Here is a 15241-nt window from a genome sequence, read left to right on the forward strand (position 1 = left end):
CTGATATTTGTCACAATGCATGAGATTTCACTGAGCTTGTTGACCCTTCTCTGGCATTGGCAAGCAGACAAGACAGCAGTACGAAGACAAGAGCAATTTCTCTTCACAGCTTGCCCCTCTACCAGCTGTGTTCTGCTATCCCTTAGAAAAGCAAAGTATTTGTGGTTAGTATAGCCTTTTTGCTAAAAAACATAGCTAAAAACCAGTGAATGCAGTGTCATATAAATGAGTTTGATTTCAAACCCTTTCTAAGTAATAGTGAAAGAAACTGAATCTTACTGTGTCAAGACTGTAATTTGCCTTTAGCTCTGTTGCCCAAATTACGAACTGTAAAGAAAAGGCGGTAATCTGATAAGCTTGGGTGTTAATGCAGAGGCGGCTTCTGCCATATTGCAACATGAACTATTCCACAGAAAATTGCTATGACAACGGGACAACGTTAATGGGGTGTTACAAATCTGAAATGGGGAGCCACGTCGATGAGAAAAGCCAGACGCCTAAAACGAATGAAAATGAGAAAAGGAAATAATATGGAGGTACATAAATTCAAACTTCAGAATTTGGAACTGTGTGAATAATCGTGCAACAAGCAGAGAAAAAGCAGCAAAAAGCAATTAATATAAAAATGAGAGAGCAGAGATGTATCTTGATAACTGGAAAATTAAATAAAATGAAATTGTGAAAGTTATGCTGTTTTACATTTATCTAAATGTTATGACTCAAGGTTTGGAAGACTTTGTGAACTCATACAGTATGAAGATTATTATAGTTTTCATCATGGAACTTACAAAATAAAAGCTGGTATTCAACTGCTTTGAGGATCTGAAGAACAAAATTAACCACTGTCAAATGGTTAGACTTGGATCTTTTTCAGGGTCAGTAGAGGGAAGGAGCAGTTAGTTACAATGAATAATATGATATTTGTCACTTGAGAATGAGTCACTGTCTTTACTATAGTGATACATAATTAGATATTTTAATCATGTAAAGGAAAATGGTAAAGGCAAACTATTAGATCCATTAACCTTTCCATGATACAGCTCAACTGAGTTACGAATGTATCACTGAATTTTTAAAGCTTTTCTGATACCTGTGATTTCCATGTGGGTACTGTATCATAGTGAATTACTGCAGTGTTGGATATTCATTGGATTGTTCATCCCATTCTACATTTTAGCATCAAATCATTTTTCTTAGATTCATTGTTCTGAATTTAAGTCTTCTTAGGTAAAGATGTCAGGAAAATTATAATAATAATGTTAATGCACATTCTGTGCAGAATGAGCACATCCTCAATGCTGCTGTATACTGTATATGGAGAGCTGTGGTTGAATTGGTACTTCCATCCAACTAAGGTTTGGAGAAAGAAATTTGTCTAGCATTTGAGTGATGTCAGACAAAAAGCAGCCTCAAAGACATAGGCCCTGATTCACCAAGTAAATGCTGGCATCTTGAACATCAATTTGTTGGACCTCTAAGTATGAAAACATAAAAAGAAAAATCACAGGCTCTTTTCAACAGCTGTAGCCTGGGGAAGTGTAATGCCATATTCACAGCCCCTTCTATCCGCTCTTTCATACATCTCCAATTATACAGAGTTAGTCGTCACCATTTGTTGAGCATACTGGTGACAGCCAGTTGTCAGCAGCACTTAAGAACACAAGCTGACAGACAACTTCAGCATTACATTTTGTGGAAATACTTTATTTTTCAAAAAGAATTCATCATTGCTGGGTGTCTCAACCCAAACAGGAGGAAGGATTTTATTTCTGAAATACAAATTAACAGGAAACTATTCAACTTAAAATTGTAACAAACAGAGATCAGAATCTCTGGGTCCTACATGAATAAACTTGCCATGTTTTATTAGAAAACCAGAAACACTACGTACTGAAGCACTTTTTTCATTTAGACAATGACTTGTTTTTTTTCCAAAGAAAATATTTGAAGGTTGACATATTCTGTCTGTAGGATTCTTAGGATATGGTGTCAGTCATATGATGAGCTCAACTATTAAGGAGGCAGAGTACTTTGTCACTGTAAAAGAACATGAAAATCCTGCTACTGCATGAAACAATCCTTCCTTACTGAGCACAATCATCTGCAGAGAGAATGAGATAAGAAGAAAGCGCCAAGAACCTTTCACTTTCTATTTCTGACTTTTTTGTCCATCAATTCAAGGGGAGAAGCAGGGGTTAGTAAAGTAGAGAAAAGAGCACCCTGACATGGAGGAACCCAGGTGGCCGGCTGAGTTGGCTGACTTGGCAGCCTCCGGGGCATGAGAACATGAACACCCCTGACTCGAGGAGAGTCGCTTGAGAGGTGCTCCGTCAGGACTGGGAGCTAGGCTCTCAGGGGTAGGGAAGGAAGAGGAAGACTCCCCTGACTCAGTGAGAGTCGCTTTGACAGGCACTGCCTCACAACCAGGCTATGCCCTCAGGGGATAGAAAGGGAAGAGGAAGACTCCCCTGCCTCCTTGAGGGTTGCTTTGAGAGGTGCTGCCTCACGACCAGGCTATACCCTCAGGGGATAGAAAGGGACGAGGAAGACTCCCCTGACTCCTTGAGGGGCGCTTTGAGAGGCACGTCCAGGCGCTACCACCAGGGGACACGAACGAGGAGATAGTTCCTTGACTTGCTGAGAGTCGCATGAGAGGCACTGCCTCAAGACTGAGAATGAATCCCTCAAGGGGGAAGAGAAAGTACCCCTTAAGAGGTGATGCTCGAGGGGTTGAGAATGAAGAGAAAGCTGCTCGAGAAAGAAGCGAAAGAAGTCCCCTGACTCACTTAGAGTCACTTTGAGGCGCAGCCTCACAACTGGGATACACCCTCAAGGGACCGAGGGAACGAGAATTAGTAAGTTAGAGTTCCCGAGAATAATGTGGCTGGGGGTCCCCTCTGGCTCGCTCTTGAGAGCCTCCTCAGAAAGGGTCAGTGTGGCGCTGCCATCCTGAAGTCGGGGAAGTGAGCTTCACTTACCCCCAAAAGATGGACCCTGACCAACACTGTCCCTCCCAACACCCATGAGGACAAACAAAGTGTGTGCCAATGCATAATTAAAACAAACATGAAAAAAGAATAGACGTCCCCACTTCGGGCGAACTAGCAATAGATAATGAGTAGCTGAAATGCCTGAGAGAGTGGTGTTGATGTAAAAGTGGAGTGCAGAGTTGGATGTTTAAATAAGTTGAATATTCAGGATAGCTTGGGCAGTGGAGATGGCAGCTCCAATTCTGAAGGAACGAGGAGAGTAAACTGAGGGTTGAGACCAGCGCTGGTGATTGAAACTTACAGCTGAGAAAAAAAAACATGTATCTAGGTATTGAAGTATCCACAACAAAGTGGATCAGGCTAGAAGAGCATAGGAAAAATGAGAGGCTGGAATACAAGTCAAGTCACTCAATTCCGGAAAACAGAATTTCGTTTCTGGTGAATTGCGGCTCTTAAAATCTGCAGCACTCAAATACATTGCATCAAGAAGAGTATCCTTGAAGGGGTAAAATGGCCTTGTCTCAGAAAAAAAGGCGGAGGATGTTGGAGGAGATAGCCTTCCTGGAAGGAACTCTTAGAGGTGCTGTCTCTGGATTCCACGAAGTGCAAGATGGAGTGCTGGAATAGAAAGCAGTGAGGACATTAAAGGGACTGAAACATGAGGCAGAACTGAATCCCAGAGGTAAGATCCTGTTGCACTTGGAAAAGAGCGAGGGGAGCGAGGTTAAAATGGAAATACAGGCAGCCGGTGGAATGGGATAGAGGTAGAGCATGCAGTCCTGGCAGAAGAGAAGGCTGTGTGGGCGGATGGGGCTAAAGCATGTAGTAACATGTCCATTGAAGCTGGGTGGAGATTTGATTCTAGACGACAAAAGAATGCTGCACTCGGAACTTGAAGTGGAAAAGAGCTGAGATGGGCATGAGGATGCCGGGTTTGGTTAACAAAATGGTAAAAAGCATTGGTTGAGCATTGGAAAGGCCAGGGAGGTGATCCTTGCTAGAGCTGAAGGAAATCCAGGTGAGATGGTGAAGGAAATTTGAAACTAGGGGAAGAGGATCTTCCTTTATTGGTAATGGAAGTAGTGGATTTGATATCAGAAATAAGATTGATCACTGGTCCTGAGGTGTCACCGACATGGATGACAGCAACAATAGGGTAGAGCTCTAGAAGGGCTGACGATTATACAAGAAGAGAGAAAACCACTGAGCATTGAATATTATTAAAAGACTGACAGAAGCATTAGAGAAAAGTGGGAGGTCATGCAGAGTAGAACACCAATTCTTGCAGAAGAGAGAGGCAGTTCTGAAGACGGAGCAGAGATCCACAGTGTGATATCCTTCCAAGCGTCAGCTGATATAGTAACGCAGGCATTGAGATACGACGGTTGTAGAAAGCAAGAAGATGGGAGAAAGATTTGGCTTGAGGTATAATGCGGATATTATCATTTTAATGCGGCGACTAGGATAGCAAGTCACATTAGTGATAATTTCAAAATCTTAAATGAAAATAGAGACAGCTGTTGGGAGGAAAGTGTGCTGCAAACTTAACCGTATACGTGATAGGGCTTTTCTGCTGGAAAGCTTACGAAAAGCAATACCAAAAGGGGGTGATCCAAAATGACGAAGAGGAGACTCTAGGAAGGAGCCTACGACAAAACCTTTTTAATAGCTGAGCTGTTAGAAGAAAGAAGAGAGTCATTTAGGAGCAGTGGGACGGATCAATCTACAGAGGGCGAGACCGCTATGTTATGTATATTCAAATAGGGGCGTGCCCTAGAACAAGAAGAGTCGATAAATTACAAATTGGTTCAAACTGAAAATTTAATTGGGCAAAATAAAGAATCACCTTAACAAACAAAGACAAGCAGTAGCAGTACCCTCCTGGTGCCGCGGAGGGTGGAAAGAACAGATGGCATCCCTGAAAATAGAGAAATTCAGAATAAATTTGCAGAAAGTGAAACTTAAGATGTGGATCACTACGATTTAGAGCAACTGGAGATCTCCAGATTCCACTACTCAGTAACTGCAATTTTGAACCATCTAGTGTGAGAGAAATGGAATTGACATCTTTACCTTCAAGGATCTTGCGGCAGAAATGAGGGTGGCCTGAGAGCAGCATAGAATGTCAGGCTTTGCTGTACTGAGGGTGGAGAGAAAAAAAAAAACTCTGGAGATGGGTGGGGCTGAAGGAGGCAGAGCTGAATGAAGGTAATTTTCAAGCTTGAGCAGACGGGACTTAATATCGGTTACAGAGCGAGAAAGTGGTTCGAGAGCTTGAGACAGCTGCTGGGAAATCTGCAGAGAAAGAATCTGCTAGAGAGCTGGGTAGCTGTGGAGGAGGAGAAGGCAGAACTGGAGAGTTGAGAGAAGGAAGAGGGGCTGTCCGATTTGCAGAAGGCGGAGCCGCAGGTACTGGTGTAGAGAGAGAAGGATGCAGGACTGGTTGAGCTGTAATGGAATCGCATAAAAGTAGAAAAAAAAGGCTAAATGGTCAGAGTGAGGATGAATAGGAATACATCTGTCGTACAGAGATTTGAGGAGCCTTGGAAGAGGCCAGTCCTTGTAAAAGAAATGAGTCGGCGTACCCGAGGTGGTGTGGCGGCATTTTGAACGGCGTAAAAGTGGGAGGCTGGATGGGAGAAGCAGAAGCATCGGCTACAGGGGAGAGGAGGATAAGGTTGAAAATTAAAAGGTAGAGATGGCGAAACAGCGGAAAACGAACAGCCAGGAGAATCTTGGAGGTGCTGGAGGAGAGAAAGGCAGTCTGGGGATGACATAGAATGATGCCTGTGAGCTATTATAGGTCTAGTGCTCAGAATTCAGGTAAGTTGAATTAAAAAACTCTAGATGTGTGTTTGATGTTGATGAACTCTAGATGTGCAGGCTTAGGGTTTAAATAGAAAAGAGATAATTGAATGATAGAGGAAGGGGCGGGGCACCCTCCACTTCTCCCCTAGAGCTCCACCTATTGGTTTCTTTTTAAAAGAAATTCAGAGCAAAAATATAGTGATTATTAGTTTTGGGCCTGGCCTTGACACCAGCATGACTTATCAAGCCCCAAGAAATTAAAATACAATAGCATTAGCAACCTCTTCCTACGACACACACCGTGCTTTCAAGCAACTTTACCTTTCAAAAAGATTTTTTAGTGGAGTGAAAAAGAGCGCAATACAACAGTATATTAAAAAAGACATCAAACTTTAAAGATTGGATGGAAATTGATGTATCTTGTAGGCTAGAGTTGAACACTTAGCACTTCAAGGTGACTTGCAGGTCTACTGAATTAATGTTGAAGGGTTAATTATCTCTTGGTACTGCAGGTCTGGAACATTACCTGGGGAATGGGGCTTGGAGGCAGCCACCACAACTCTCTTGGGGGATGAAATTGCTGGCTTGGCGACTTCAACATCTTTTTGTATCTCCTTCCTCGAAGCTGTAAAACACCAAGGGTGGTCTTTATTATAGTGGTTAATGAAACAGATTTGTTGTCCCCGTGCTATAAGTCTTGCAGATCATATAACGAGACTGTGCTTTTTAAAGTGTGGGAGCAAGACACAGCTAAACTGAGTGTTCATTTTAGTACTCATCATTCTTTGCATCTGACTTCATATCAAGCTCAGCACAAAGCTGTTAATTGTAAGCAGAAAAGTATTAAAGTCAGCCATTCTTTCTATTTTTATTTATGATACACAGTGGAAGACAAAACACCCATACTTCATTAATGTTAATATCCAATCTGATTTTGAATGAATTCAAATTCACGGGTGTCTGCAAATTAAATGTTTTGCATTCAATTAATTCATATACCAGAATATATACACAATATATTTATAGATATAATTGCATGCTCAATACATTTTACCAAGTCAATTGAAACACATTCTCATTTATAATATCCTGGATACCCACTTACACAGCTCTCCCGAGAGTAATCTGAATGAAGTACCTTGCTCAAGAGTAGCAAATTGAAACTCAAACTCCTCAAACCCAAAACCCTCAAAAAAACCCTGACTGTACCTAATGACCCAGGAGCCATCAGAAGTAAGAGCTCTTCATTGCTGTGAAAAGACTGTTGAACTAAACAAAGCAGAGTTTTTTGACTCAACCTTTTTGTGCCTCTCAGGACATCCATCTTGAGAACTTTTGCCTTACAGATGGATTTTCATTAATAAAATCAAATAATTGACATGAGATGATTTTTCATATTTTCTGAAAAACCAAAGTGGATTTTTAAAAGTAAGATCTGGTTGATTTGTTATCTTGCAACTATAAGAGAGACATGTGAAAATAAATATAGTTCCAAATTCTTCCTTTCTTAGTGGGAGAACTGAAACCTTCCACTTTGTGAAAAGGCATTTCACAATAATACCACAAGCAAAAAGTTAATGCACTTTACTGCCCGAATTATCCTTGAATCACCTTCAAGTCAACATTGAATCAAAAGTGTACAAATTAAACAATGTTTTGACTAAACCTCAAAATGAGGCATATTTACTGATCAAACTGACAGTTCTAGTTGTAATATTTTATCAAATAATACAAACATTTAGTAATAATTCTAAATATTTAGTGATATTTTATTATTGAATTATTTTTATTATTAATCTATCCAGCATCCAAACCTTTAATGGGAATTTTGTTAAGTTTAGTTTATCCTTTGTATTTATACAGGTAATAATTGATTTCCACTACAGGTATTGTGGCTTATTACAATTTTACTAAGATAAGCAATATTCCTGTTGAGCTTTGTGTGGGGTTTTTAATGTGTGATGAAGGCATTTAGTTTTCAGGGTTTAAGTTCCACCTGTTGATGTTTTTTTTTTTCAAAGATCTTGGGGTACTAATTTACAGGGAAGTATTCAGAGCTACGATGGTTTTTGATGGAAAGAATTAAAAACCCGAGACCATGATTTGTAAACACCATACAACACAACACCATTTAAGTTGAAGTTAAGCTTGCCAGTAGATTTAGTCTTTACAAGAAAAAATAACAAATAAGCAAAGAGACAAATTATACAGGTTTAGGTTAGTGAGAATGAAATGTGAATTAAAGATGTACAGAGACAACTGTTTGGTTCCACCTGTCAACATTGTGTTTTAGCTGACAGATGAGCTTAAACAATTGATGTGGCAACAAGCCAAGTTTTTGTCAGACCTTTGTGGTCTTCTATGACTAATTATTACTATTACTAATACTTGGGGTCCTTTCCCCCAAAAAACATATATTTCACCCATTTTCACCATACTTACTTATATTTAGGCATTAACTGGAACAATTTGGATAAAATACCTTGCTCCAGGGTATAACACCAATATCAGCAATGATTCACCTAGGATTTGAATCCACAATAATAGGAATGACAGCTCAAGGCATAGAGGTGGAGAACTATATCAATGTGCATTCACGCATGGTTTTCCAGCTCGTTTCAGACCAACAATCACTTGTACAGTATTTCCACAAGACTTCAATATATACAGTAACGGTATATAGCAAAAGGTGCCGTAAAAGCTAGTTAGTTTAGCTGTTTTCTTCAATTTTAACCTTAATTATGGTTTCGGCAAATTATATTCTTAATGCAGCTGAACTATGACAAAATATGTAAATAATCTTGGTTTGTGTGGCTCTCAGAATTCTAAATTTATTTCCTTTTAAATTCTAACATCTAATTCAGTGGATAATTTAACACATTCTCCTTTTTTGTTCTGGAAAATCTTATCTCTAATCCACAAAGACCTGCAATTTATCAAATATGTTGGTAACTGTTACTTTTAAAAATAAAAAATAAAAAACTACCTGCATGCTGACCTTATAGTAACATGGCCCCAGCATTAACACATAACCATGGATTAACAATGGAAGCACAAACTGAGTCTAATTGCTGAGTCTGAAAACACGGCTGTGAATGAAATGACAAAGGCAAGATTCAAATGTCAAGAGGGTAAACCAAGAAAAAACAGTAAAATACAACTGGAATGTGATGATATCTTGTCAATCTGTGGTCAACAGTCTGACAGACTGCCACTTCCCAAGCAGTATGATTAATGAGTACTGGTACTACACTCACAAAGTCGCTCTTTGGTGCTGTTGGGCAAGATTGTTCACATTCTTACATTAGTGGAGCCAAAGCTCATGTTTCACTGCTGGTTCAATTCCTAGCTTTCTCAGTACTATCCAGTACATGTAATACCAAGTACTTTGTTATAACATAGTATTGAAAATCTGAAGCATGTGACCCTAAGAGAAAGTGATTTTAAACAGGAGAGATCTGGGTGATTATGGCTGTACTCTTTACACTGCTGGATCTCTGTGGGCCTTTTTTAACAGAAATTAAAAAAAAACATGAACTGAAGCTGAACTATACTATTATCTTTTGCAACACACAAAAATGAAAGTCTGTTCAGTCTCTTACTTTAACACAGATACTTATTATATGAGTTGTACAACTGCTGTAAAAGCTGTAAAAATAATAGTGTGTGCAGTAACACCTACTGTATCTATAATGTAACATAAATGCAAGCAAACATAGAGTTACATTTTGTGTTACTAAAAATACTGTAGCTGTAATCTGTACTTACAGTAACAATAGTATCATAGTTGTATAGGTGCTATAATACTAAAAGTAGCTTTCATACCTTATAAGAATTGTATTTATAAAATACTTAATAAATACTTAGTACTACATGGGACAAGATCATTAAACTAAAGTTAAATGTAAATAAGATACCTTCCATTTATTTTCTCATATAATCTTTAAGTAAAACCCAAAAAGGAATAAGAACATTCAGTAATAATGATACAAATCAAGGCTAAATAAAACCTAGCTGACTTTAGAAAGAATTTCAAGGAAAGTGCTGCCATAACTGTGAAAACCTTTCTTAGATCATGTTTAAATGTGAACTTCAAACACAGAAAAAAAATGTTTCTCCTCTGTGAAAGATTCCTTGAGATGTCAGTACAATGTTTTTTTTTAAATTAACCTTTTAATTTCTATAGATGGCTCTTATTTAAATTATTTCTTTTAATAAAGCGAAAAGATATTTCTTTATAAAGTGGCATGACTGCTGAGTCCCTGCTATGCCATGAACTCAGAAAGTCTGGAATAACTGGAGTGCTCTGGTTCAAGATGGGTTTTCACATGACAGACAAAAAATTGCAGAGGGTTGCAGTGTTACAACAAGGTCATTCTGCCTTGCAGCTAAATGAAGAGGAATTATTCACACCAAACCAATGATAAAACTGTCATCTATTATCAGAAAGGCTTTTATTCCTGGCAAGGGTTGAGACAACTCAGTCCACTTCAGGGCCAACACACAAGCTCACAGGGACACCAATTAACCTTGACAGTTGTCTTTAGGAGGTAGGAGCACCTAGATAAAACCCACAGGGACACAGGTATAACATGCACACTCCACACAGAAGGCACCCCAGGCTACCCAGCACTCAAGAGATGTAATTTAGCAATGCCAGCATTCAAATTGGCTCACCCTAAGTTTATTACTATTTTCCATTATTTTAGAATAGTTCAGTTATTGAACAATTGTTTCATATACAGTATACACTGAGTTAACTTCCTTTTCATAATAAATGCAGTATGTATTTACTAAGATTTTATTATTTTATTATTTATGATACTGTAATTAATAGCTCTAAACAACTGTAGTGTTGCATAATGAGAATGGATTATATGGAATTGATTATTAATTAAGGATAAGGTTCACTATCATGCTAATAATACAGACTTATAGATATTTATATACAAATATGCAGATACATTAAACCTTTGCTTTTAAGGCTTCTAGAAACATTCTCAGATTTTTATGTATATAAAATTGCAGAAAGTGCTTCTGTGTTCATTCCAACATTCTCATCCATCACAAACAATAGAAGAGGTATGCTCACTTTAGGCTGAAATTTATTGACAACTCTTAAAATTCAATGTATTTCTTTCATAGGGTAAAACTCATCATATGCCAATGTGCAGTTGTTTTGATATTCCACTTAGATTATAGTATTTCATAACCAATTAGCACAAAAGCTCCTGAATGTCACTGGTCAGGAGGTTCACTCAAAAGGACCACATGTGAAACAGAAATAGCCTTCAGGGCCTGTTGCAGTCCCCCAATTAAGGCAATCAATAAGAAAGCAAATTCTGAACTTGTTTAATAATTTTTGACAGATATAATATTTGGAAAATCTCATTAATGTCAGAAAGGATTATGGAGCATTGTCATATTAATTTTCCCAAAGTACTTCTACTGCCATGGTCAATACCAGACCTCTGTGACTGAAGGAGATGATGTGTTGCAGTCTTCTCCATTTTATGCTTTGTCTGATGCTGGATTTTGTTAAACTAAACATGTCAAAGCTGTCAAATAAAATCCAGAAACAGGATCTTCAAATTAAATGAATGTTTCGTAAAAATGTGGACACAAGAGCTTTAAAACAGCAGTAATTTATATTTTGGGCATTGCAAGAAAGGTTGGTGTGTTTTGTCTATGAGCTTGACAATTTCCACTGCAGAAATGTTATACAGTATATAAATGTCAGACAACAATAAACTAGTCCTGATAATCCCATACAGCCTAAATGGGACTTGTACACATTGTGGTGGTTGTTGCAGAATTTCAGAAGACCAGCCTTTACTCTGAATTCTAAGACCAGTGTGTCAGCAATCATCTCCTCATTGGAAAATTCAGTTTAAACTCAAACTATAAAACTGGAACTAAAAAGATGGCCTAGTACTTTGTTTCCACAGTAAAATGAACTAGGATTTTTTAATTGTACATACCAAGGACGTGTATCCTAAGAAAGTCAATGAAGGGTAGATTCCGCTGTACTCTGCCTCTGTACACACTCTGTGAACACTTACCCACAGGGGAGCCCTTTTGGGCTGGAAGCAGGGTGCGTCGGGCAGTGGCAGGAGTGCTGGGAGGCTGAGGACTGCTCCTGCTGGGTCCTCTGGGAGTCTCACTTGGCGGTACAGGTGGCTTCTGGCTGGTTTGCTCCTCAACCCCACCGCCTGAACCTATGAAAAGCAAAAATTTTCTGAAATGACACGGCACGCAGACTGGTCACTCCCAGGCTCTTTTTCTAAATTGTGCCACAAATCGTATTAGAATGAACATTCAAACAAAAAGATGAAACATTACAATCCATTGCTGCTGGTGGAAGATGATACTTGGTTCCTCCTCGAAACAGTTGTCTGTATAATTGCACTTTTCAGTCTTTTCTACCCTTATACCTTGTATTAACCACTCACATAAATCAAAACATTTATTTTACCAACGTCCCATTTATTTTACTTAGTTTGTACATAATACGGGGCAGCATGGTGGAGCAGTGATTTGCATTGCTGCCTCATAGCACTGAGGCCCTGGGTTCAATTCTGAACCTGGAGGTGCTATCTAGGTGGAGTTTGTATGTTCTCCCCAAGTTTGTGTGGGTTTCCTCCCACAGTCCAAAGCCATACTAGTACGGCAGGTTAACTGGCTCCTGGAAAAATTGGGCCTAGGTGTGAGTGTCTGCCCTGTACCGTCTAGGGTGTACCCTGCCTTGCGCCTGTTGCTTGCTGAGGCTCCGGCTCCCCCATGACCCTGAACTGGAACATGAGGTCAGAAAATGAATGGATGGATATATATGTATTTTACATCTACTCATAGAATTATAGTACATAGAGGAACTGTACTTATCTCCTCGAGGCTGGTGCAATTTATGTTTAAAAAAAAGCAATTTTATGGTGCTCAATGTAACTTGAAAAATTTGTCTTTACAGATTTCCTGCATACACTGCTCGGCTACTAGCTCTCCAACACTGCACAGAAAAATGATGAATTGTTTTACTCCTAGTTTGCCTTGTTGGTTTAAATTAATGATCGCAATCGTAGGGTCCTAACTATCGTCTTTATCTTCATCATGTGCAGAGCTTTCTCAGTCAAATAGTTTCACCTTCTCTTTTGACCTCATTCATCAGCCCCATTATTTTCTGCTTATGCCTGGTTAAGAAAGACATGGTTGTCAGGTCTTACACATTTAAAAACATTCTTTGCACATTAAATGGCACATTTAAATGAAAAACAGTGGGAAGGCATACAAGTAAGAACCAAATCAAACAAATTAATCAGACAGTGCCTGTATCAACACTTATAAAGCAATCATACAACTTTATTGTTATATATTTATACTGATTATTATTAAAAATCATTGCATATTTCATTCTTCTTTTAGCTTCTACAGGATAGAAATTTCAGTTAAGGCAAGTCAAGGTAGCAATATACAGAGGGTTAAATAAGTAAATAAGGACACAAAACTGATTATTTCTATGCTTTTCATTGTTAAATTCAATATCTTTTGCAATGAAGTGAGATTGCTTCAAGGAAATTTTAAACCCTGAAAAAATTAACAGAGGAGCAAAATGCAGTAATTTAATTTTTGCAGTCAGAAGCAGTATAGACCAGTGAAAAACACATAAGTATGTCCATACACGTCAGAGAGAACCACTTAAATTTATTTTTCTCCAAAATTATGAAAAATTGGACATGACAGTAATGAAGCTGTGCCGGAATGCACAGTGTTATGGCTACAACATCAACTTAAACTCTTAGGTGTAGAACATTTGTAACGCAATAGGATAAATGTATTTATATGAAGTATTAAAACATTAAAAATAATAATAATATTTACACTATGATAAGGGGTATACTGCAGTGCTTACTGAGAAGCAATTTTTCAAACTTGACAACAGACTTAAATAAAGATATGCCACTCAATCTTTACCATGGATCAAGATTTATTTAGTTCAGACCAGGCAGAGTATTATGGGCGAAAACTGACATCTGGTCATGCTGAAGTGTTTCTCCTCCCAGCAAGATCTTAAAACTGCAGATTAAAGCTGCTCAGGTGAAAATCATTTATATCAACAGTTTTCCTTTTCATTTTTATTTTGGGATCTGTGTATTCAGCTGGGGACGGTTCTGATCTAACAAGTACTAGACCAAAGCATTAAAAAAGCTACTTCTACACAGAAAGACAATTAGGAAAAGAGAAATGCCCTAATTTAAATCTCAAATTTCTCAGAGGAAATCCTGTTTGTGCAATGTTATTAAGAGAGATACCAGTACATGCTGCTGTAAAATTTAGAAATTATTATTAACTTATGAGAGGTATTATCTTTATAGGTAGCAAATAAGTCTCACATCTTTAATTCAGTGTGAGAATGCAAGGTACAGTAAGTGCCTGTCTAAATTTGCTGAGTTACATCTTTCCTGCAGTTCTGTTTTCACTGGCAACTTAGGTTAAAACAGTGACCAAGAGACCACCAACACTGCAGGTACTTAAGAGTAGAGGAGCAAAAGCTATGCTTGGTGAGGGTGTTAAATGTAAATATCCTACCTTACCCAAGAAATCTGAATATGGAGGAAAAAAAAACACTTAAAAAGCCACATATCGGCACTTAATTATTTAGCAGTCAGATTTCAATAACTGAAACAGAAACCTGAGAACATTTCCTCAGTAATAAAATGATTATCTTTGAACAGCATAAAAAATGCATGCCAGTGTGTTTTGACATCAATTCTGCTTCATTTAACATTCATGCACCCCGCTCTCCTTCGGTATAATCAGATTCTGTAGCGTAACCCATATTTTGAACTCTGTGCTCCTTCCTTGGGGAGTCTTGTTTGTGCTCCTTATTGCATTGCTGTTATTCCCCTCCTCCTTTAACTGCTGAAACAATCAGGAGTGTCTGATTCACACTTTGCAGTGCTGAAGAACAGTGCCAGTACCTGTCAGATTCCCCCATTAGAAAAATGATTGATAGTGAGTCTACAGTAGGAACTATTTTTGATACTGTATGTTCAAGAGTTCCTCTTCCTTTGAAAACAATCCAGGGTGAATGGCAATGGTAGCCTTCCCTATGAACTGGGAAAGGAACGCAGAAGTGCTCTCAACAGTGTAATTTAAATGTAATAAATTATTTTCAATTATTTTGTGGTTTTAATTCCAAAAGTGCTTCAACATGCTTCAACTATATAAAAGGGAACCAAGTAATTCACTGCTGAAGTGTAGGACCCACATGGTTGAGTGGTGGTAGCCTTATTCTCCAACAACCACACTACAGAGCAGATCAGGAGGAGAAATGCCACTTTACTTCGCCAGCTGGGACATTACTTCCCCAGCTCAATTAAGGGGGAAATGTAGGAAAGCCAGATTTTGGAAGAACAAAGTAACGCAGTGGAATTTAGACAGGATAGTGC

At 38.5% G+C, this 15241-nt stretch overlaps 1 protein-coding gene across 1 annotated transcript in view; it reads right to left on the minus strand.

Annotated features, from left to right (window-relative positions):
* Positions 1-15241, minus strand: part of LOC148830684 (microtubule-associated tumor suppressor candidate 2-like) — a 114252-nt gene that overhangs the window by 36163 nt on the left and 62848 nt on the right. Inside the window, exons 4-5 of the mRNA XM_088919962.1 lie at positions 11861-12010; positions 6325-6423 (exon numbers count right to left, since the gene is read on the minus strand). Of these exons, the coding sequence (XP_088776088.1) occupies positions 6325-6423; positions 11861-12010 (249 nt within the window). The remainder of the gene's footprint in view (positions 1-6324; positions 6424-11860; positions 12011-15241) is intronic.

The sequence above is a fragment of the Atractosteus spatula genome, chromosome 7 (genome assembly GCF_055471065.1).
Source record: "Atractosteus spatula isolate fAtrSpa1 chromosome 7, fAtrSpa1.hap1, whole genome shotgun sequence".
Lineage (NCBI taxonomy): Eukaryota > Metazoa > Chordata > Actinopteri > Semionotiformes > Lepisosteidae > Atractosteus > Atractosteus spatula.